At 27.0% G+C, this 24,280-nt stretch overlaps 2 protein-coding genes across 4 annotated transcripts; one reads left to right on the plus strand and one right to left on the minus strand.

Annotated features, from left to right (window-relative positions):
* Positions 1 to 889: 889 nt before the first annotated feature.
* LOC132947971 (protein will die slowly) lies at positions 890 to 5,161 on the minus strand. Its single transcript, XM_061018242.1, has 8 exons — positions 4,885 to 5,161; positions 4,726 to 4,822; positions 3,839 to 4,002; positions 2,958 to 3,047; positions 2,738 to 2,877; positions 2,430 to 2,661; positions 2,275 to 2,362; positions 890 to 1,510 (listed from the first exon to the last, which is right to left on the minus strand). Exons 1-8 carry the CDS (start codon positions 4,924 to 4,926, stop codon positions 1,410 to 1,412), a joined length of 954 nt encoding a protein of 317 aa, XP_060874225.1. The 5' UTR covers positions 4,927 to 5,161; the 3' UTR covers positions 890 to 1,409.
* A 1,591-nt stretch (positions 5,162 to 6,752) lies between these two features.
* LOC132946187 (E3 ubiquitin-protein ligase SHPRH-like) lies at positions 6,753 to 23,680 on the plus strand. Of its 3 annotated transcripts, none has more exons than XM_061016052.1 (19): positions 6,757 to 7,111; positions 8,064 to 8,234; positions 9,390 to 9,502; positions 9,560 to 10,012; positions 10,076 to 10,231; positions 11,689 to 11,902; positions 13,166 to 13,433; positions 15,054 to 15,159; positions 15,226 to 15,471; positions 15,530 to 15,664; positions 19,837 to 20,030; positions 20,090 to 20,272; positions 20,333 to 20,514; positions 20,578 to 20,855; positions 20,943 to 21,107; positions 21,170 to 21,436; positions 21,533 to 21,640; positions 22,828 to 22,985; positions 23,131 to 23,680. In XM_061016052.1, the coding sequence occupies exons 2-19, from the start codon at positions 8,075 to 8,077 to the stop codon at positions 23,306 to 23,308; spliced, it is 3,564 nt and encodes a 1,187-aa protein (XP_060872035.1). In that variant the 5' UTR covers positions 6,757 to 7,111; positions 8,064 to 8,074; the 3' UTR covers positions 23,309 to 23,680. The 3 variants fall into 3 exon arrangements, with proteins under 3 accessions (XP_060872036.1, XP_060872035.1, XP_060872034.1); XM_061016051.1 differs by having other exon boundaries at positions 6,757 to 7,031; XM_061016053.1 differs by lacking the exons at positions 21,170 to 21,436; positions 22,828 to 22,985; positions 23,131 to 23,680 and having other exon boundaries at positions 6,753 to 7,031; positions 20,943 to 21,136.
* Positions 23,681 to 24,280: the final 600 nt, after the last annotated feature.

Here is a 24,280-nt window from a genome sequence, read left to right on the forward strand (position 1 = left end):
ATACAAACTATAATTTTTAAGCACATCAATAATTAAAATCATTCAGTCCTAAACTTGTTAGTGGAAATGGAAATGAGTGTTTTCAAATGTTTTACCCCTCCATGCATGCCATTTTTGTTGAAGATTTTTTGAATATTACCTGTTTAACCGAGAGCATGCAGTTTGACTATTACCTATTTTTTTTTATCCCAAGCAATAATTCAACCTTACCCTTTGTGGCCGTAAAAATTCTTTGATTTTCAATTTCAATATTGTTTCTGATAGGAAAGTGAATCGAATTGGTACTTACTTTTTTTGCACAAAGCAAAAAATTTGTATGATTTTTTTGAACAATTGTGAAAAACTGGATTTTTTTAATATAAAATCAGTTTTTGACATGATTTTGTATATTTGGTATATCTTAAAAACTAATAACTATATAGTATATACATACTTGACATTTTCAACTAAGGTTTATAGTTATCATTTTCCATACATAATATAATTTTAAGTTCAATAACAACGTACACTCAATCCACTACCTATAATACAGTTGAAAAATTTTCTCAAATTTTTTTTTTTTTTTTATTGAAATACATTTTTTTAATAATGGCAATATTAGTTTAAATTATAAGAATTTAGTTTATTTTAGTAAACAATTAAATAATAATATACATTTCATAAAAATAACTAATTTTTGATTTTCAACATATTTTAATCATGTATTAGAAATAATTATAATTGGTACTCAAGAACATAAATTACCATTTTGAGTTAAATTTATTTTGTTTTTAGAATTATGTATTTTAAGTTTCAAAATCACAGTAAAAAAATCCGGAAAAATACTTTACATTTTATAAAAGTACAAAATAATTTACTTGTAAATGAAAAGTTTCTATATAATATACGAACTGCAATATATAAATTTAGTATATTTTAAAATTAATACTTGTATATTCATTGACAGTTTTGATTTTTAAAATTATTGATAGTGAATAAATAGTTATCTCAGTCCATACAAACTTAAAGTGAAATGAAATTTAAAAACTTAAGTTAAAACATACTACAGTAAAGTCTATTAATATTTCATTTATTTAGTATTTATAATTCTAATATCTTATCTATGACGTTTATAATTCTAGTATTTTACCTATGATAAAGCAGTCATTTTTATTATTTTGTACAATACACATTTTTTGAACACCATTTATTATGGTGCAAATTATTTTTGAGGGTAATACAACTCTATATTTCTTTTTTTGTAAACAATATTTGAGTTTTGAGCAAGAAAATAAAAAAAAATAATGATTTAACTGTTGGTAATTTTACAGTTGATTACAATGAAAATAAGACTAAAGTCAAAAGGCAGGAGAATATAACCATTCTTTATACAAATTATACAAAATAATATTCAAGTTTTAAATTAAACTTTAAGTATCACTTTTCCATAGTTTTATTGTCTTGTCATTTTCTAAGGCTGCAGAAGCAATTATATTTGCTGTTGGATGACATGAAGTACACAAAACTACATCTGAAAAACAATAACAAGTTAGAATATAGTGTTTACTGGTTCATACTAAATGTTTATTTTCCCCTCTCAAACTATAGCAGACATATGACTTTCATCACTTACTAATAAACGGTTCAGCTCACTCTCTCTCTTTTTCATAAGACTAAATTAAAAATACCTTTTTCTCTCTCTCGGTCTCTGTCTTACAAGCGCAAAACATACCAAATTTACGCTCAGGACTATACGTATGGTTTGTTGGTTTAAAGATTAGAGTGAATCAAACTATTATGAATATTATGAAACTTAATAGTAAGAACTAGAGGTGGGTCAAAGAAAAAAATATGGTCTTAAACTAAATCTTTTAATAGCATGTTGAACCAAACTTTTTAATTGTATGTTAAACCGAACAATTTAGCATGATGGAACTTGAACCGAACAATTTGTTTAGTTCTGAACTGAAGGTTATGTATGATTGTTTTTGTTTTTATCACTTAAGACCTAAGAGTCAACATATATCAATCTAAGTTATTTACCATATTGAATAATATTATTTTTAAAAGGTGAATATAAATGAAGAAAATTAAACTTCTCTTATAAAAATAGTTTTTGTTTTTTAGAGTAGAAATAACCAAAAATTGTTAAAATTAATCTTCTAAATAAACAACAGTCTAAGACCTAGATATAATATATATTACATACTATGCCAAAATTTAAAAAGTAACAGGGCAAAAACAATGTATTAGCATACAAACAATAGGTTCAATATGAATTTAAAATAAGTTTACCTGTATGACCTTGTAATTTCTGTACAATTTCTTTAGATTGTAAATTCCAAATATATACCATATTATCTTCAGATCCAGAAACTATCCACTACAATTATATAAACAAACAAAATAAGCATATACTAAATGGTTAATAATTATCATGTAACACTTGCCTTTCCACCTGTCACAGAAAAATTTGCAAATATACAGTATTTCTCATTTTTATGGCCAACATAAGTTTTTAAACATTTGCCTTTTGTATAATCCCATAATTTAAGTGTATTATCAAGAGTAGCTGCTAAGATGTACTTTCCATTAGGTGAGAATTTTACGAACGAAACCGGTGGATTGTCATCGTCGATAAGTGTTTTTAAACATTGACCACTGGCAGTATCCCAAATACGACTAAAGTAAAAACAAGCCATATAATAGTATAAAATGCATATAAATTAACCAAGGAATTTTTTTCAAAAAATATTACCATAAACCATCGTAACTACTAGAAACCACAAGGGATCCATCTCTATTAAAATGAACAGCACTAACTGGATCAGAATGGGCAGGAAGTGTTTTCAGACACTTACCACTTTTTACTTCCCAAATTCGTACACTTTCATCAAACTAAAGAAATAAACAAAATATATGAAAAAATAGGTGTTAAAAAATAAATTTACGATTGTTACTAAATATTTAAAACTTACAGATCCAGAAGCTATCAGATTTGATTGTGGATTAAAATTGCAACAAAAAACATAGTTACTATGGCCTTTAAGTGTCTTGACACATTTTGACTAAAAAAATAAAATAATAATCAAGTAGTTTATTAAATTTAATTAAGTGCAGTTTATTTTTTTAGGACTTTTCAAAATTCCAATTTATTATTCAACAATGAAATAAAATACATATTTTTGTATAGAACAAATTAAAATATTAATCAATTTTTATTAGATAATAAATAATATACAGAGTGATTCACCATGCAACCTTTTTTTCAAAATGCAGTTATTTAAAATCTGATTTTTTGAATTTTTTTATATACTAAGACCATTTTTTCAAATTCTTGAGATTTTTTGTACTACTTAAGTAGTGTCCTGTGGAGATACAAACTTCTGTTTTTCAAATGAGAACACCCTTATTCTACTAGAAATTATATAGGTAGTGTACACAGATAGTGTGCCACTTCAAAAAAAAAGTAATTATTCATCTATCTACCGTACAGCAGAGCGACATCCACTTATCCACCTTTTTTGTGTTTGTACATAGATTTTTTTTACAATACTTGGATTTTTCTTTGATAATGAGTGTTTTTAAATTGTAATATTTTACATAACCTACAGAAAAATTGATATATTGTAAAAATCCAATGCACAGACACAGATAAAGTTCTTAACTTTAAGTTTTATAATAAATCACTTTAATATCAAAGACAACAGCACAAAATTGATTCTGCTAAATTTAATGTAATTTGTTAGAATGGTACACATACAGGTATGATGTTCTCTTGAAAATAAAGAGTGAAACATCTAATACCATTTATAATTAGGTTAATTAATTAGATAATTACTATAAAATAAATTCTTACCGAACTTAATTCCCAAACTTTTAATGTCTTATCATCAGAGGCAGATACTAAAAGACGACTATCTGATGACCAACTAACATCACTGATTCCTAACTTGTGTCCAGCAATAGACTTTTCAAACTTGCCATCATAAGCACCCCAAATTTTAATCAATTTATCAGCAGCTGTAAACAATGATTAAAATATTGAATAGGTCAAATATTATAACATAATCAAAAATTATTTAATAAACAAAATACAATTAAAAATGTGTTCATTTGAGTACATTTCAAAAATATTGATTGTGAAACTAAATATTTTACATTAATTTAAAAAATACAATAATTTTATTGAAAAGTAAGATTTTGGCGAGTTGTCCATTATCGGTCTGCAAAAAAATTATGCTCCCAGTATTTTTTTTTTTGTGCTTTATACTATTTACACATTATAAACAAACTATACTACATCTTTGATCACACCATTTCACTGATCCCCACATATATTAGTGAAAAAAAATAATATGTATCATTATTAATGTCAAATGAGTTAAGTTATCCAACATGGTAATTATAAACATAATAATGACAATATCTGCGGTATGTAATAATATCAGATATTAGTTGATATATTATTAGAAAAAGTAATGAATCTTTAAGAGGTGAATGGTATAATTAACAATCTGCAATCAAGTTCCTATAACGCCAAACAATTTTACATTTATATAATGCATATTATATTGTTTAGGTTGTTTATAATGTGTTCACAGATCATATTATTAAGTATAAAGTTACTTAGAATATTCAAGTCCGCCCTTCAGCTATTAATGTAGAAAAATGAATACAAAACACACAGATCTAATCATCCAGACATCACAAACTGTAATATAAAATTTAATAAAGAAAACTCACATGAGCTCGCAAGCCATTCACCATTAGGACTGAACTTCACTGACGACACAGCCTTAGTGTGACCAGCCAATGTAAATTTTAATGAGTAATTTGGTTTCTGAAATGTAAACATTTCTTTAAAACTTTCTGAAGATAAAAACCGTGGGAAAACACTATTACCACATTGCTGGAGGATTTTTCTCGATCTCTGGCCGGCTGCATACTTTGGCCTAATGAAGGCCACTACAGAGGATGTAGGGCCGCTTACAAATAACGACAAGTTCCTTCGACGGTTTCTTTCTTAAATTTTCGTTATTTATTGTATTATTATCTAAAAACCAAATATACACATCAAGGCATCTATAGCAGTATAGTATGAGTATATGACAATTGACAATATTATAATTTATAACATTTATACCAACAGCACGGTTTTAGTTAGGTGTCGTGTTTGTTTATATTCGTAGGACGTCCTATAAACACCGAACTTCGATCACTGTCGTCCAATCGTCGTCCTACGAACAAAAATCGAACAAACCGTTTGTTCCATGATAAATATTTATTTTTATCAGTTTATCACCGGACACCAACGAGAAATCACAGAATATTTAAGTTGTCCCGCGCATAACAGTTTTTGCTATGTTGTACATTTGTAAGAGGGAGACAGCGCAGCGGGTGTGACGTCCTCTTGACCTCTTAATACCTTAATAATTATTAGGGTAATCGAAAAAAAAGAACAATTTACAATTTTTGAAATTTTTAAAAATGTTAAGAAAGTACCAGTGGCGTAACTATGGCTGAAATGTTGGGGAGACTGTTGCCCCACAGCCCCATATATGTTCACTTAAAAATATAAAAAAAATCATACAAACAAAATCAATTATTTATTATTATCATAAAAAGTTATTTTACTTTATATTATACCACTAGTTATATTTTATGATAAAGTATGAAAAGGTCACTGTGATGTCTACATAGGGAATTCCCAGTAATAAACATGTATTTTACTCTATATTATACCACAAGTTATATTGTATTTAATATAATATAGAGATAAAGATTTGTATTTTTAAGGAATTCAATATAGGCAATTTGTCTGTGTGTGTACTGATCGTATAAATATGTATCGGTCAAAAAGTCCGTTTCATTCGAAATATTTTTATTTTATAATCTTTTAAATATTGTGTCTACCTATATTAAGTAAAACTTCTAAAATCTACTTCTAATAATTATTATTTTTTACATATCATTAAATATTATTAGGAAACGTAATATTTTATTTCATGGATATATTATAATATAATATAAAGGTATTAAGCAAAAAATATTATTGTTAATATTTGAAAATTATAATATAAAATATTAATATTAAAAAATAAGGTAATTAAATATTTGAGTAAATAAATAATTGATTTTGTTTGTATGATTTTTTATATTTGTAAGTGAACATATTATGGTGGTGTGGAGGCATCGTCCCTCGCGGGTTACTTTTCATGTAATGTCAAGTGGGGGCTACAGCCCCCAAACATTTCAGTCATAGTTGCGCCACTGGTACTTTCTTGACATTTTTAAAAATTTCAAAAATTGTAAATTATTCTTTTTTTCCGGGATTCCCTTATTAGCACTACTGATTCAGTGAATTATAATAATATGGCATTACGATTACGAGTTAGTAGTTACAACAAAATATTATCAAATTATCGTTGCATTTGATACATCATACACACAGAATATATTATATAATATATTTATTTTTAGCTATTATAATAGTAAATATTATTATCTGTCATATTCTGTGATCATACCATTCATACTTCATACACATATTTTGTCATAAGGATAAACGTCCCGTTTTTAACTCGCAGCCAAGGGAATAGTGTAGTTCCTCCGAAAGACATTTGGATCGGGTATCTTTCCTACACTGGATATTGTTTATAGTTCCGCAAACTGTAAACAACAATGAGCTTGGTATATACGATGTACCACAGATATACAAACAACCTAGATAGTAGATAGGTATACATTATTTTTATATGATACCTATGTGAATATTAGATAAGGTTTTAAGTTATTACAAATTAATAATCATTACAAATTGTATAACTATTTGTAATAAATATTAAATAATTATAAATTATATTAATTTATGTACACGGAGTTCGCTTAAACTTTAATGTTAATTTATTTCTCGTTCGTTTTAGAGGCACAAATGCACAATTGCACTGTACAATCGTAGTACCTTAGTAGTTAATACTCGTAATGTAACTACTAAATATCGGACCTGCCGTACTATCCTGTTGGTCTTCGTCTGTAGAAATTGATATTCGGTACGTTAGACTTTTCTCTTGGTCAAACTCTTCAGCTGAATTTTCAGTAATCTGCTTGATTAAATCGGCTGAAATTTGATGTACGTGCAATATTATCGTGTAATAAGTGTATTTGCCTACAGTTTGTCATTAGTATCTTTATTAATACGCCAATTCGGTGTTCTCACCTTTTACCTAAGTCTTCGTTTTATTTTTCTCAATTAATAACTATTCAAATTTGAAATGTCTCATGTAATGTGATTGTAGATATTTTGAATTCTAACTTAATGAAGTACCTATACATTATTTGACTATAGAACTCAATTCTTGATATTTTATGTGGTGACTACTTAATCAGATAGTACATAGTTACATAGTAATATAGTATATTATATTATTCTGTAGAGAAAATTAAATCGACATTTAACATACTTGTAATTGTTATGCATGTAGTCATTTGTAAGGGTGTTAACATTAATCATTTGTTTACATCGAAGTCGATTTTAAATTGTATTAATTACAGTATTATGTTTATTAGTTCACTAATGACAAATATTATATTAATTCTTAATATTGTTCTACGTTATCATGTTTTTCTTGATTTTTATAAGATTTGGAATAATTTAAATAATTAGACATATTTATTTGATATATTTAAACAATCCATGAAACTATATTATAATGATTCATTAAAACTACTGGAAATAAGATTTAAATTTTAGATATAATTATTTGGTTTGATCAATTATTGAATTGTAATATGTACAATCTATAAAAATAAAATGTATTCTGTACATAATCATCAATAATTAATCATATTATTTTTCTTTTATAATTTAATATTAGAAGAATATAGTATAAATATGTTACAGTTATAAACTTTAAAGATACTTTTAAATATTAGTCTTTTATATCCTAATTAACACGAAACAGACAAAGAAATCTTAATCACACATCATTTTTTCAATAAAATTGTTTTTAAATATTTTTTTTATTTTATAGGCTATATTTTAAAGTAAATAATATTACAGTTATATACCTAAATATTTTCAGGACTTTCAAACATGAATCACATACAAGCTGTTAAGTTTTTTGAAGTCATTAAAACTTATCATAAGCAAATTAATGATGATTTTGAACAACCTCAGATTGTTATACCAACACTTAGAGCTTACCAGCGAAGGGCTGTGAAATGGATGGTTGATAGAGAAAAAAACAATGATTGTGAGTTGAAAATCAATATAATTTATTACGCTGTAATTACCTAAATAAACAAAAATCACAGTTATAAGTAGGAAAGTATATCCTAGTTTTATATGTAAATATACATTTTTATATATTTGACTTAGAGTAAAAACGATTTGTAATATGACAAAATGTTTTACTTGACTACAGTGGTAAGACATAAAAATTTCGGCCTCAGCAAAAAAATAAATTTTTGTTATATTTAAGATAAACTGGATGTACATTTTTTGATTTTCTGTTCAATTTTTTTAGCAAACAATTTCATTATGCCCCACTTTTCTGCAATGGTAATTGCTTTTGCTTTTATTTCGCTTAACCGATTTTTCAGGATTCTTAATGAGAATTAATTTTGAAGTAGTTCACTTGCTTTTTTGATATGACAATATCAATGTTTTAGTTTATGTTTTTGAAACAATAATAATGACATTTAATATTTTATTCTGAATGATTATATAGATAAAAGATTCAGGAACATCTGAATTAATTTACAAATGATTGATAAAAAAATGACAAGACCAGTTATAATTAAGAAATCTACTATATATTTTTATGTATTTATGATTAGATTTTGTTTATTTTTGTTAACTTTTTCTCGAGCCTTTTCTTTTGGTTGGTGAAATATAATTGAAATTATGGAAGTTTTAAAATTATTTAATTTTTTGTGAACCAGATTTAACTTAATTCTCCTTCTTGTTATTAATATATACATGAGTAAAATGTATGTGATGTATTAATAAATAAGTAAAAAAAAAAATCACAATATTTTAAAATCACATTAAGGGGTCTGGAGCGTGACTTGTTTTAAGGAGTAATATTTAGGCATTTCATATAGCATTTATATTTTAGCTGTCTGTGAAGTAAATTAACATAAGTAATTTATAAAATTTCCCTTCAAAATATTTGTAGTTACTTTAGTATATAGTATCCATATCTGGTGTTTAACAATAAAAATATATATTTAGACAAATTACCTAGGTAATAGATACCTAATAATTAAGCAAGTGTTTTTTTTTAATTTTTTAATTTTTATATAATCTTTGCTGGCATATACCTACTACATGGTTTTTTTACATAATATTCTTCTAAGCCTAGTTATAACCCAAGTAAAATGATTTTTAAAATATTTTGTTTCAGTTGTAAAATGTGATGGGTCTCCGTTTAGTGGAGGCATTTTAGCTGATGAGATGGGTCTAGGAAAAACTGTTGAAATGTTATGTTGCATTATGGAAAATACAGCACCTCCTGAAGTAATTAATTAAAAAATTACCTTGTATTTTTTATTTTATCAATGTTTTTTTTTTTAGTTTTATAACCAAAAAGTTGTGATTAAAGACTGTATAAAAAAACCATTGGTTCAAATCCCATCTACACCATCGACTAGCAAATATATAGAATATACCAATGATAAAGATCTTGAAGTAAAATCAAAAAGTAGTTCACGTAGTATGCTAGAAAGTTGGTATAAAAGTATACTAAGTGAAATGAGTACAGTACCAAAGAAAATCATTGAAAGTAATGTTGATGAAGATACACATATTGTTGCATGTTATTGCAAGAGAACACCACCTAAAAGTATCATAGTGTATTGTGCTATGTGTGGTAAAGGCCAGCATGCTCAGTGTGTACATTTTGAACCAAAACCATTTCAAGAAGTGCCATACTTGTGTTCTAATTGTTGGATTGTAAATGATAGACTGCAGTGCAAGGCTACTTTGATTGTTGTACCACAGTCTATATTAAACCAGTGGATCGACGAGGTAACATTTAATATTTAGTTATTTATTTTTGTTGTGCATTAATATTATAGGTTTAAATTATAGATAGAAAAACATATTGCAAAACCTGGTTTAAAAGTTTATGTTTATAATGGTGTGCATCTTGATGGTTATATTCAACCTTTTTCTTTCGGTGACTATGATATAGTTATAACATCATACACTACCCTCTCAAGAGATTTAAACTATGTCGCAGATGTTGTAAGTATAATGGTTTAATTAATAGTATAACCATTGATTATAAATACTATAGATTGCTCACTGGCCGGTTTTTCGTTGGCACAAAATCTTTACTCCCGGTACATGAAGAGGCTACGTGATTACTAGTGATTACAACGTTATATGACATTACTAATTCCGGCAGCTGTGTTATTGGATGCGGGCTTGTGGTAAGTAATGTTGTATAACATTGTAATCGCTGGTAGTCACCTAACATCGCCTCGCCATCTACTGGGAGTAAATATCCAATGCCACCAAAAAAACCAGCCAGTGAACAATCTCTAGTATTTATAATCAATGGTATAACTAAATAAATAGAAGCTTAGAAATTATTTTTGTATATTTAAAAAGAAAGTTATATAAACATGAAATATACAAGAATTGTCCCAAAAGATGTAATGTAAAAATGTAAATAGCAAAATGTACATAGCCAACATAAGTTATTAATATTTTTGTACTTTTCCCCAGTGATTAAAGTGGGAAAAATTTTGAGCGTTCCCGAGTTCTTTCAAAGTCTATATCTAACCAAACTTTTTAAAGAAACCCACTACCAACTAGGTATAATTTGTTTCTCTCACACACCTTTGTAATTTGTCCATAAAAAGTTTATGTTAATAGTATGTAAATTCAAATTTTTTCCTAAGGAAAATGATTTAAAACATAATGCCTGCTAAGTAAAAAATAAATTGCAATTCATTGCCTAAAATGTGTAAAAAAATAATGTGTTTACATTTTAATTTAAAAAATTTCATTAAAAAAACAAATAAAAAATAATTTGTAGTAAATATAACTATTCATATTCTTTCAGTTTAATAATGTATTTAAATTTATTGTAATAAATATTATATCACATATGTATAGGTAATGTATATGTAACCTTTTACCTTTATTAATAAATTACTAAAATTGAGTAGCGTCCCCCCAGACTTTGGAGACTTAAATTAAAGGGGACGCATAATCTTACCATAAATAAGAAGGTGACTCTGTCCCCCTCCCCCCACTTTAACAATTGCTTTTCCCCCTGTGATACCAGTTTTAAAATGCGTTCTTAAGTAAGACATACGTTTAAATTGAAAGTACTGTTATACATTATCCATGACTTAGTCATTGTTTTTTTAATGGGTTCTCCCTAAATAATGTTGCTATAGTCCAAAAAAGGGTAAAAAAAAAAAATCATATGGGACAAAATCTGAGCCTTGTGGAGAAAAGTTACTTTTTGAAGTAACATATTTATCTTAAAGTTTCAAAATAAAAAAGTAACAAGATTATGTTATTTTTAACTATTAATCTTTTTTCATATTATTTTTGTATCCTAATATAGAAACCAATATATTTTTACCACTTAAACTTTTCCCTTTGTTTTTGGTATGTACTAATTCAGTTGCAATGATTTAAATATAATAGTTTTGTGAAGAATAATAGTAATATTTTTGTTAAAGAATGTGGATAGTCAAAATTGTACTCGTTTGCGACATTCAAAAAGATACAATTATCCTCAGTCACCATTGCCTTGCATTAAATGGTGGCGAATATGTTTGGATGAAGGTCAAGCAATTGAGAGTGTGAGTAGCAAAGTATGTGATATGACATTCAATCTAAGATCTGTGCATAAGTGGGCTATGACTGGTACACCAATACAAAAATCACTAAATGGTATGTCAATTATCATAACATTATTAATTAATACATTATGTTTAATATTTGTTTATCTAAATAATAACTTATCCATATTAATTGGTAATAGATACATATTGCATATAGTATAACGTCCTCTTAATGTGATCAGAATGTTGTAGGTAATTTTCTGTTTCTGTTTTCATGAAAGAGGCAAATTGTTTTCTCCATTCACATCTATTTGCTTACAATTTTTAAAATGTTGTTTAATATAAGCTGGGAAGTTTTCAAAACGAATGCGGCTTCTTATTGCAGTGGTAGATCCAGGTATTAATTATGGGGGGGGGGGGGGGCAAAAGTACAAAAAGTTCCAATATTGGCTAAACAGTTCAAAACAAAGGAAAATTACTGTGTTGGGGGGGGGGATGCCCCCTGGATCCGCCACTGTCTTATTGCGAACATATTCTAAATTATCAAAATAGTAACCCTATTTTTTCTTTTGTAGATAAATCTTTATGTTTGCTCGACGTAATGTAAGAAAATGTTTGAACAGGAACTAAAACAACTATACTAAATGATGGGATGTATATCATTACACTGATAAGTTTAAAAATAATATTTTATTGTATAACTATTAACTACTGTTCTTGGTCTCTAACATAATCAGTATGAAAAGCCATAAAAACGATAAAAATGTTTATAAAAGCGATTCAATTATCCGGTACACAGTGATTCTAATAAAATGTTAATTTAATATTTGTAACATACAATTTGGTTTGGGTTTATCTTTTTTGATTCTAATAAACATTGACTCTATAAACCATTGATCACATTAAAGCGAAACTTACTGTATACGTACACCGTGGGTAATGTGTTTAGTTAATACGTTGACTGCCATGTCACCGCTGGGGGTCAATACTCAATATGTGTTATTGACATGCCAAATCTATTTTTCCATGTTATTACAAATTTTGTATATGATATTGTATTTGAAAATAAAATAAAAATATTATGTTTATTAGTTATTATACCATAAGAATTGTGCAGTCATGTGTCGTTGTACAGTGGCGGACCCAGAGGAGGGCAAAGGGGGTATTAGCCCCCAATCTCCGTAGTTCTCCTTTGTTTTACACAATTTTGGAACTTTTTGTACTTTCCCCCCCCCCCCCTCTACCCAAAAAAAAAATTAAGCGCTGGATCCGCCACTGGCGTTGTAGTAATGATGAACTATGGGCTATGGCGGTTACAAAAGTATTAAATTTGAAAACACATTAAATCGTTGAAAACTTTATTTTTTTCTAGATCTTTATGGTATTTTAAAGTTCCTAGAAGTAAGTCCTTACTGCCATCGTAAACAGTTTCTGCAGCTAATGAAGGGTGAAGAAACTATTATGTATAATTTTTTTTCAAAATTGATATGGCGTAGTTCAATAGAGGATGTCAATTCAGAGTTAAACATACCAAAATTAACTCATGAACAGCATTGGCTAACATTTTCCCAGATTGAAAAATATTTTTACCTAAGCCAGCATGATGATTGTGCTACAATTTTTTCTAATTGTGTAACCAGGTAATAATTAAATGTTCAATTACGTAATATCAAGTTGAAGTATTTAATTTAACATACCAATGTTAATTATACTTCTGAATTCAATTTATAATAATTAAAAACCTTAATTTTTGGGTCACTTATAAAATCATAGTATGTCAATGTCGATCTCAACAACTCAAAAGAACTTTAGGTCAATCACAAGTCTGTTAAGTTGGCCACCCCAGGGTTAGATCATACAACCAGTGGCTGATTTAACAATCATTTAGTCGGAAAATTAACCTCTTCCTTATATTTTGTTTTGGGGATCACCTAAATTACATTAAAAAGATTTTGTTAATGGTGTTAAAAAAAAATGACTAGTTATGTTATGACATGACTCATGGAAAAACGAAGCCTTTTGTTTTGTCAATCTTAAATCTGCCTCTGTCTCAAATCAAGATATATTATACATTAGTATAATGTTTTCATATTTCTTCCATTAAATATCATATTCGGACAACTTTCATTATCTTAATTAAATCAGGAGTTCAGGACGTATATGTACTAAATATAAAATGTAAATTTTTGTACTGGGAATGTGCATGCGTTTATCAAGAGCGGTACATATTGTTTTCCAGACCATATTTGTATACAGGGGCTGATCTTCGATATTTTGATAGGGGGGACATATAAATTGTATAATTTTTATTTTAACTAATAATTCATACATATTGCATATCATTATTTTTAAACAATAATGATATTAATAAATAATAATTAATAGTTGGTAGTATTATTCTTAATAAATTAATTTTTCATTTATATCATATTCGTAGTTATATAAAAAAAAATGTCGATAGAAAATTGACAAGGGGCACATGCCCTTGTGCCGCTCCCCTGAATCCGCCACTGGTTGTATAGTGATATATATATATACAGATTATGGCCTGGAAAATATTCTCGATTTGTGTTCAAGATCTTGTTCATAAACCATCAAAATAATTTTTTTTTATTTCTACATAACATTTTACATTTTAAATAAAAGTCAGAAACTTATTGATACTAATAACCATTTATTATGTATTATAATTATTATTTATTATAAATAGTTGTTATTACATTGAATATGGCTGTAATAATATGTTCTTTCAAATTTTGAAACACGAATGACTAGCAATTGAAACAATGAATGGATTTATATTGATTAAAATTTGTTTGTACTAATCAAAAACATTAATCAGTGCCATGTCCAGACCTATCGATTGTCTGACCAAGATAAAATTAGATAGTAAATTTACAAAAATTTGAGAAATACTACAATAATTATAGACGTTCATTAGAACACCATTTCAAATCCATAAAAATTCCAAAAATCAAATCATTCAATTAATGATTTATGTTCAAATTATGCAAAAAAAAAAAAGCTGTTCTATTTAATTGGGAATAATCCAAATCGTGGACATATCTGGCAACCATGTGGGATGTTCTTGATTTTTTGAAGTATTATATAATCTATATAATGTTCCCTTGTTGAAAATTATTAATTTAATATTTTGACAAAATTATAATTTATTGTTTTAATGTCAGTATTTAAATTTTAATAATAAATAATATTTACTAAAAATATTTTTAATTCCGTTAAATAATTGTTTTGTTAAGGTTGTTTCCATCTTTGGATATATCAGTAAAGAATATTGACAGGAAAAGTATATATACTATCATTGGACCATTATATAAGCTTCGACAAGCTTGTGTACACCCTCAAGTAATTTTATTTGTGTGTAATTTAAGTAAATCAACATTTTAAACAACAATTATTTTTATTTCTTAGGCTGTGAACGGACAGTTTTTAAAAATAAAAGGAACAATGACAATGGAAAATTTAATGGATGTAATGATAGATAAATGTCGTATTGCATGTAATGATTTTTTACGTACACTTGTTTCTCAGCACAATGCACTTGCTGGATTGTATCTTATTCGTGCAGAACCAGCCACTGCTGTTGAACATTATAGGACAGTGTTAGGTCTAATGGAAAAATATAAGGATAAAAAACTTAAAATCGATACATGTCAGGTAGAATATATTTATGTTTTTAATGTTTTTATTATCTAATTTATTATATTGTTTTTAGAAAATCCATGTTATGTATAATTTGGCCACTGTACTTGATGAAAATACAACCATAAGCCGTGCATTAAATGATTCAGACTTAAAAAGGGATATGGAACTACTTGAAAAAGAATATCTTGACGCTAGTAAGCAAAATGTTAGTGATAAGTATACAATTTGATCTATTTAACAAGTTTCATATTGTTTTAATTAAATCTTAAAAAATACTATTAAAAATTAAAATGTATGCAGATATTTTTGTACAGTTATATCTGATGTTATACCGAACCGATCAGGGGCGCTCACATTAATTTTCAAGCTATGCCAAAAATTTAAGTTTTTTACCTTCCTATTAAATTGGAAAAAATACCTTTTGATTTTACGATGTGTGTTTATCTGTTTTTTTTTCTGTCTGTCATCTACATTTTGGGTAGTAAAAATGATCCGATTTTTGAGATCAGCATCTTTTCTGATGGAAAAGTGAATCTAGTTAGTACATTTATCAGGGTTAAAATTAAAAATGTTCAAACTATTTTTCAGTTAGAAATTCATAAAAGTTTTTCCTTTCATAGCTAAGATTAGTCATTTTGATCCCCGTACATTTTCCTACCTTAAAAAAAAAAAATTAACCGGAAAGTAACATTAATTTTTTGAGTGATTGAATTAAAAATTTTTAAGATATCATTGATTTTTTTTGAGCTATTATAGTCATGATAAGTTTTTAAAATTTTGTAAATTATTTTTCAGTTAAAAATTCATAAAATTATTTCTTTTTTTAGCTAACTTAAGAAATTTTGATAGAAGGTTCTCAATAAGTTTTTGTTTTTCTACCTCTATCAAAAATAAAAAGTTCAACAGAAAGTCATGCTATTTAAAACCATGAGATATTTTTGATTTTTATAAATTTTTTTTAACTATTAAATTTGATTATTTATACAAGTGTGCGAGGCTAACACAACATCTCCGCTTAGATTACATAGGTGGTGTTTAGAGGGAGGGCATAGCCTACCCTAAAATTCAATCAAATCCTCCTGTGGCTCAGAATCACCCAGTGAAATAATACAAATCATACAAAAGCTTAAAAATAAAAAGTCACTGGGTTACAACTTAATAACGGACAAAACATTCAAATTCCTTCCAAAAAAAGCAATAATGTTACTTACTCATGTATAAAAAGCAATGTTATGACTATCTTATTTTCTACTGATATGGAAATTGTCTGTGATTATTCTTATCCATAAATCTAATAAACCTATAAACCACACCTTTGTTAGGCATGGCAATTCAATTTCATCCCACTTTAAAATCCATGAAAGAGTCCTTCAGAGTAGTGTTCTCTTGCCCAATCTCTACAATATGTTCACCTCAGACATTCTCAGTACTAAAATCACTCTTTAATTTTAACGCACAAATTCAGATATCACCAATGCATGCCAAACCCTACAATCACAACTTGATAAAATTGTCCGTAAAATAGAAAATAATAATAAATGCAAACAAATCTTTCCATGTCCCATTGGCTTTAAAAATAGACATCCCTCTAGTCCTTTATATAGATATAATTCCTATCCCAAATGAATACCTTGGCTTAATTTTAGACAAGCGTCTCATAGGGATCCCTCCTAAAATCAAAACGGAAATTACACCCACTTTGTGCTATTTTAAAATCCAAACTTTCTGTAAACAATTAACTTCTATCATATAAATCAATGCTAAGGCCCTTATAGGCTTATGGTGTCCAGTTATCCAGGCTTTTCAGTCAATATCCCTCTGGTCACACACGACTCACTCCATAAATATAGAAACAGTATTAAAACTAAATACCACACCGAATTGTCCCATCAAATCAACCCAGTTATCTCAACTCTAGGTAAATAGATAATCCCAGACATCCCGTCTCGTCATTGGTGCCAAGATCTTCTTAATGATTAAAAAAATTAATTAATTAATTAAAATCCAATTACTATCTTCATCTTCATGGCAATAACTCATACCTGTTTTTAAAAATAAAACAAAAAAAAAGATTTTGCTTGAATACGTGGGTCTGAGGGGGTAAATATATTAAACTGATATCCTCTTAACATATTTAGCAATTTCTGCACAGGGTAGAGACTTAGAGCTAGTATATATTTAAAGCTTAAACAAATGTGGTAATAAAACACTACTTTTTATCATTGTGTGCGCATGGGGGGGGGGGGGGCGGCCCCTGGCATTTTCTTTAATAAATACTTAGATATCTATGCTATACTAGATAGCGAATATTTTTACATTTTACATGAAAAAAGTGAAGCCAGTTTGAATCTCATAGTATGGATATCTGTGAATAAATGTAAATAATAATTAATATATCAGTTAGCACCGACCAAATGATTTATTATTATCAAAGAATACTCTACGTCTCTACTGTCCACTATATTAGCTAGTAGACTATTTTTTTTTATCACAGTGTGATCTATCAACTACTTTATTTATATACTTACGTCATTTCACGGTTGTAACTTGTAGATAATATTACATACCCCATAGGTTAGTTAAAATAGTAATTACAAATAACGAATATTCTTATTTAGTAGGTATCTACATTAAACTCTTACTTATTATACCTAACTAGTAAATAAAATACTATTATAATGAGTGAAAAGAAGATCATATAGCAGAAGAATAATCATTAAGGTCATTTAAGTTCACACTTTTTTTAAAAGTTGAATTTTGTCCGGAATGACCTGTAAAATGGGGTGACTTCGGACACGTACCTATTAGATTTCATTAAAAACTAATGTTATAATTACAATGGGTGACTTAGGATAATCTAGATATTTTTTAAAAAAATGTAATGAATTGAATTAAAAAAAAACCCATACATTTATCGCAAATACAACATAATTTATTAAATATTCTAAAAAAAAAAATATTTACTTTTCTATAAACATGTCAACTTAAAATGTATTTTTTACTTTTCTGTTTTTACTTATTGGGATGTCACTTTTTTATAACTAACACCATCAACAACATTTTAAATAACATTATGATTATAATTCTTATATACGGACGACCTACATTGTTAACATATGATCTGGGCATAGTTAATGTGTTGTCCGAAGTCACCCACGTTTGGTAATAATTAAGACGATTTAACACTACAGTATGAGATCAAGTTACTTAACAATTTACACATATAGATTACCATTAATTTTATAGTATATTATAAAATCAATGCAATTACCAATTAACACAGACAAGTTAACAGGTTTAGGTAACCGAAAACCGTGATCAAATATTTCTATTTGCTGTTGTGCTACAATGTAGTTATGTAATTTAAAAATACAAAAATATAATATTTTGCAAGGCTGGGCAAGTTAATGATTTTTTTTAACTCAGTTCAGTTAATATGCACCAATAACAAAAAGTTAAAAGTTAGTTTAACTATAGGTTAACTCAGTTAAGTTAAAAGTTAATACACACTTTTTGTTAAGTTCAAAAAAGTTAATTTGTTTATACAACGCTAGCGTACTTAATTTTTTTCCAACCCAAAACTAAATTTTAGGATATAGTGTTAATACTTCATACAGTATTTCCGTATAAATTAGATTTGAATAATATAAATTTTTAACTTTAAACAATTTACGATACATATATTTTGACATGAAAACGAAATAGACTGAAATAGTGAAATATAATAAAATTCAAAAGAAAATAATTTAACTTAACTTACTTCTTAAAATGAAAAATTAACTTGTTAATTTCACGTTAATTAGGAAAGAAATTTAGTAAGTTAACAGTTAAGTTAATGAAAAGCCAAAAGTAACTAGTTAAGTTACAAGTTAAAATTAAATTAACTTTTTAACTTAACTTTAACTTTTTAACTCATTAATACCCAGCTTTGATATTTTGTATTTACCTCTATAACATGTACTATGACACCATTATGTCATAAATAAATATTATTTTCTATGAAGGTTATAATAGATATTAACGTAGAGTATCAGTTTTCAACTTTTATTAAACGTGTATTCTAAAATTATAAAATAACTAAAAAAAATATGGTGTTGTCCGAATTCACCCCACATGTCCGAAGTCACCCCTTTTTACGGTAGTCATTAGTTCAAGAATCTTTGGTTCGGACATTTTAAAGGGGCTCCCTCTGTGGACAAAGTCTGCGCACGCCTATGCTATTTATACTTGGCTGAAATAACCATTGTGTAATGAATAACTTTAAATAATAATTATATATCAATATATTTTTAGTCTGTGTTAAGATAATTATAAATATAATAATTTAAAGTAAATATAGTAAATATATTTACCTGATATATTCATTTTTGATTTTAGATTGAATCAACTCATAGAACTGTTAAGTTTTATTCCGATAAGGTAGCTAAAATTATTGGGAATAAAACCCTAGGTTATTCTGACTGGTGGTCAGACATGTTGGATTGGATTTTTTCACCAAAAGACTTTTTAACCAAAGTACAAATGGAGTTGGAGGATTATCGTGTGCCTGGTGTTCCAAATATTGCAAACCGGTATTTTTATATTTTGTGCATCTGGTATAATTGCTTTATATGTTTTTGATGTAATTTAGATTGAAGTCTGTAAACGATGTTTATAATATTCTTGGTGTTTGGCTTGCTGACCTAGATACAGCAAGAATAGACACAATATCAAAACTAAAAGCTTTAGAAGAAGCACCCATGAATGACTTGGTTCAAAGTGCATTAATATGTCATCTACGTTTAAAAACAAAAAAGGGGAATTCAAAAAATAGGTATACATAGTTTTAATATTTTGTTTTTCTTTAATTTAATTATAATTTTTTTATACTTAGGAGGTGTTATTTATGTAAGGCTGAAATGGAACTACAAGTATATGAATCATTGTTGTTTAGTGTTTCTAATAAACAAAAGAATACATTAAATGATAAGACTGAAGAAAAAGATCAAGAAACTATGTATGAAAGTACTAGTAAAGGCCTTTGGAAGATGTCTCAAAAAGAATTTTTACTTATGAGTAAGTTGTGGTATTATATCACATTTTTTTTTAGAATTCTTAACAGTTAAATATATTTTACAGAACTATTTCAATATGGACAAGCCAAAATTATAAATAAAAGCTGTTTGGAAGATGCAGCTGAACATATGAAGGTATTGGAGTTGGTACGTAAAGAATTCCGTTACTTACGGCTACTATGGACTCATCTCAGTGATAGTCTTTCTGCGCATGATGAGATAGTTATGGCAAAGTCAAGGTTGAGACTTGGAGATAATATTACACCAGCAGCTAACGAAGATGGTCCACCTAAAAAAAAGTCTAAAAGAGAAGATGAAAATGATGTTATTTTGGAACAATATGTTAGTTATTTGTATATATTTATATCATTATATAAGACTTAAGATAGTAAATGTGCCTGATAATTATAAATTTCAAATTGTTTTTAGGTGGATTATAATTTGATGTCATTAACTGGAGATATGCCAACAACTGCAGCTTATTTAGAAAAAAAAGTCGGAACCCTACTTTATCTAGAAAATTTAAAAAAAGAAAAAGAAAACTCTACTGAAGTTGATACATGTCCAATTTGTTGTCTGAATGGTGATGCCGGGGTGTGTTAAAAACAAATAGTTATATGAAGGTAAAATATTATTAATTTATTTTTGTTTAACAGTGGGCAGTTTTACAATGTGGCCATAGTGTGTGTAATCAGTGTTTAGCAACCATGTGTAATCACTCAGATGCCTTTGAGATAGATTGTCCTATGTGTAGGAACACTACCCCAATGGATTCTATATCCTATGTAAAAAATAACCGAGAAGGTGAATGGTCAAACATAGTAATCAAAGGATCATTTTCTACTAAAATAGAAAGTGTCACTTTAAAACTAATGGAATTGATTACTCAGGATCCAAATGTGAAAGTTTTGATATTCTCAAATGTGAGTTTTATCAATTCACTGTTGTATAGTATAACATGAATATGTTTTATTTTCAATGTTTATTTTATTTTAAAAAATAACATGTTTTCTTTATAGTGGGATAAAGCATTAAATCTTCTTGGAGAAGCTTTAGATCAAAATTCAATCAGTTATAGGATACTAAAACCTGGAACGAAGTATAAAAAAACACTAAAAGATTTTAAGGTATGTAAAAAATTAAGATAATTATGTAAATGTCAATGTAGTATACCTAACCTATATATTATAACTGCCATATAATGGTCAGGGGAGGACCGGAAAATAATTAACACTATTCAGATGTGAACATTAACAGTCAAATGCACTACTTTCTGATGGCCGCTATTTAAAATACTTTTAAATTTAAACAAAAGTTATACATAATAATATGTATATACACACTACACACCAAAAAATGTACTTATGAAATGGTGTAATACTGAAAAGTTTTTACAATATACAATTTTAATTTAATAGAGTTGTTGAATAGAATAATTACAAAAATGTGTAATGCATGTTACAAATATTAGAATTAAAAAAATTGATTCATATTAGTTTAGTTTTAAATTAATTTGAAAATTTAACGCAAGCCTCCTGATATATTGTTACAATAACAGTTGAAAAATATTAAAAATACATAGACACAATTTTTTTTATTAACATTTAAAGTTCAAATTTTGACAAAATTTATCAAATTTAAAATTTAATAATTATTTTGTTGTTAAAAATTTATAAAATGTTCAACTTTTATAGCTAAGGATCGACAATTTAAAACAAGGCTCCACAAAATAGGTTATATATAAATTACTTTATTCACAATAATGTCATAAAATATACTTGGTTAGTATATCATTGAATTCAAATTTAACACCATCCATTACAGTGACCCACTTGTAACCTACTGTACAGCAGAGCAACATCCACTTACCCACCTTTTTTTATTTTGTATTTAATTAGTGGTTCGAGTTTTCCCTATTCCCAATTTATATTTTTGAGAGTACAGGCTTGATTATTTCAGCTACAGTTAGGTTTTTTTTTTTAGGATATTAAAAGGGAAATATATTTAATGAAACAATGTCATGATCAATTACACTGAACAGGTGAAAATCAATTCATCATAAAAGTTCTTTAAAATAGCTATAAACTGCCATCAGTTTTAACATTTTCTATTTTGGATATTTATATTTGGATAGTTATTTAGAGTGGCTGCTATAATATAGTATAATATAGAGGTATTAATGTTTTATGTCCATAACATTTGGGATAAAAAAAAATACTATTACATAGAGGTGACTTTTATGGAAGTTTTACTGTAAATATTGAATACTAAAGACAATAGTAAAGTGAAATATTTTATGTTTGTTTCTTATTAGTCAAATAAGAAAATAAATGCATTATTAATGAAATTGAGCCTGGGTTCAAAGGGATTGAATTTAACTGAAGCAACAAGAATATTTTTCATGGAGCCAATAATTAACAAAGCAGATGAGTATCAAGCCATTGGGAGAATTCATCGAATAGGACAAACCAAGTAAAACTATTTATTATAAATTATTTGGTATTAAAATAATAATTTTAGTAACACTCGTACACTCAAATGTATAAATATTGTATACATGTATATGTTTAGGCTTATTAATACATAATAAATAATAAAAATATTTATTTGTTTTTAGACCTACATTTGTACATAATTTCATTATTCGAGATTCTATTGAGGAAAACATCACAAATTTATTCTCCGGTGACATGTTTGATAGATGGGATGATATAACACTATCTCAACTAATAAGAGTATTTGAAAGAAATGAATCTAATTCAATATTAGAGCCAAATAATGACATAGGAGAATAATAATTTAAATATTTTATTTTTATTATTTTATCTGTGCAATGTCCATTATATTTATATATGTAAATAAAATAGTTCTAATGTCCTATATAATCTAATATAAGTTAGCTTAACTTTTTATTTATACATATTAAAAATCAAACTATATTTTGCTATTTATAAAAAAACATTTTTTCCTGTTAATATATACAAAATACTTTTTTTATCTACTTATTCTTTATTATAATTATTCATATTTCAAAACAAAGTGATAATAATTTTTAAGATTTTTATATGTATTTCTTAGTTGAATTTATTGTTTATATTTAAGTGTATTTTGCTCTTTAATTCAAAATAAATATAATTTTACATCCTAGTGTAAATATTTATAGATCATATTGATCATTATTTTTTTCGTTTTTTAGTTACAACAAAATAAGAAAATCGTTACATGTGAAATCGAGTGAATATCCAATGTTGTAATAATACCTTTGTAAAAAATATGAACTTCAAACGCTCATAAAAATTTAAATTGACTTGCATGTAGATATATACTTTTTTTGACTATGATAGACTAACTTATAATGAATCTTGTATTACATTTTAAAATCTTAGATTTAAAAAGAAACATTTTTAGGAATTTCTAAATCAAAATAATTTGCACATTTTCGTGAATTTTACGCCATTTGTCAAAATTTGAACTTTAAATGCTTACAAAAAAAAATTGTGACTACTATAGATTTTTAATATTTTTCAAGTCATTCTAACAATACATTAAGAGTCTTGTATTATATTTTCAAGCTTTTTTACTTAAACTAACTAACTAACCTAACCTTACTAAACTAAACTAACTTTACTTAAACTGTTTTTTTACTACAAATAAAATGTTATGGACATTCATAGAAAAATAAACTGAAAATGTTCGTAATGAGATTAAGAACTAAGAGGGCATGACAAAATATTCATAGATAATATAAGAATATATTCTGTTCATAT

Source organism: Metopolophium dirhodum, chromosome 6 (assembly GCF_019925205.1).
Source record: "Metopolophium dirhodum isolate CAU chromosome 6, ASM1992520v1, whole genome shotgun sequence".
NCBI lineage: Eukaryota > Metazoa > Arthropoda > Insecta > Hemiptera > Aphididae > Metopolophium > Metopolophium dirhodum.

What these genes read in the sequence shown, in the direction of transcription:
- LOC132947971 (XM_061018242.1), bottom strand. Translation starts at nt 4,926, where the DNA reads ATGCAGCCGGCCAGAGATCGAGAAAAATCCTCCAGCAATGTG. An exon ending in ATCTGATAGCTTCTGGATCT is followed by an intron (nt 2,878 to 2,957) that starts GTAAGTTTTAAA and finishes TTATTTCTTTAG; the next exon opens with TTTGATGAAAGTGTACGAAT. An exon ending in GAAATTACAAGGTCATACAG is followed by an intron (nt 1,511 to 2,274) that starts GTAAACTTATTT and finishes ATTGTTTTTCAG; the next exon opens with ATGTAGTTTTGTGTACTTCA.
- LOC132946187 (XM_061016052.1), top strand. Translation starts at nt 8,075, where the DNA reads ATGAATCACATACAAGCTGTTAAGTTTTTTGAAGTCATTAAAACTTAT. An exon ending in TAAACTATGTCGCAGATGTT is followed by an intron (nt 10,232 to 11,688) that starts GTAAGTATAATG and finishes TTTTTGTTAAAG; the next exon opens with AATGTGGATAGTCAAAATTG. An exon ending in AAAAGAATTTTTACTTATGA is followed by an intron (nt 20,515 to 20,577) that starts GTAAGTTGTGGT and finishes TATATTTTACAG; the next exon opens with AACTATTTCAATATGGACAA.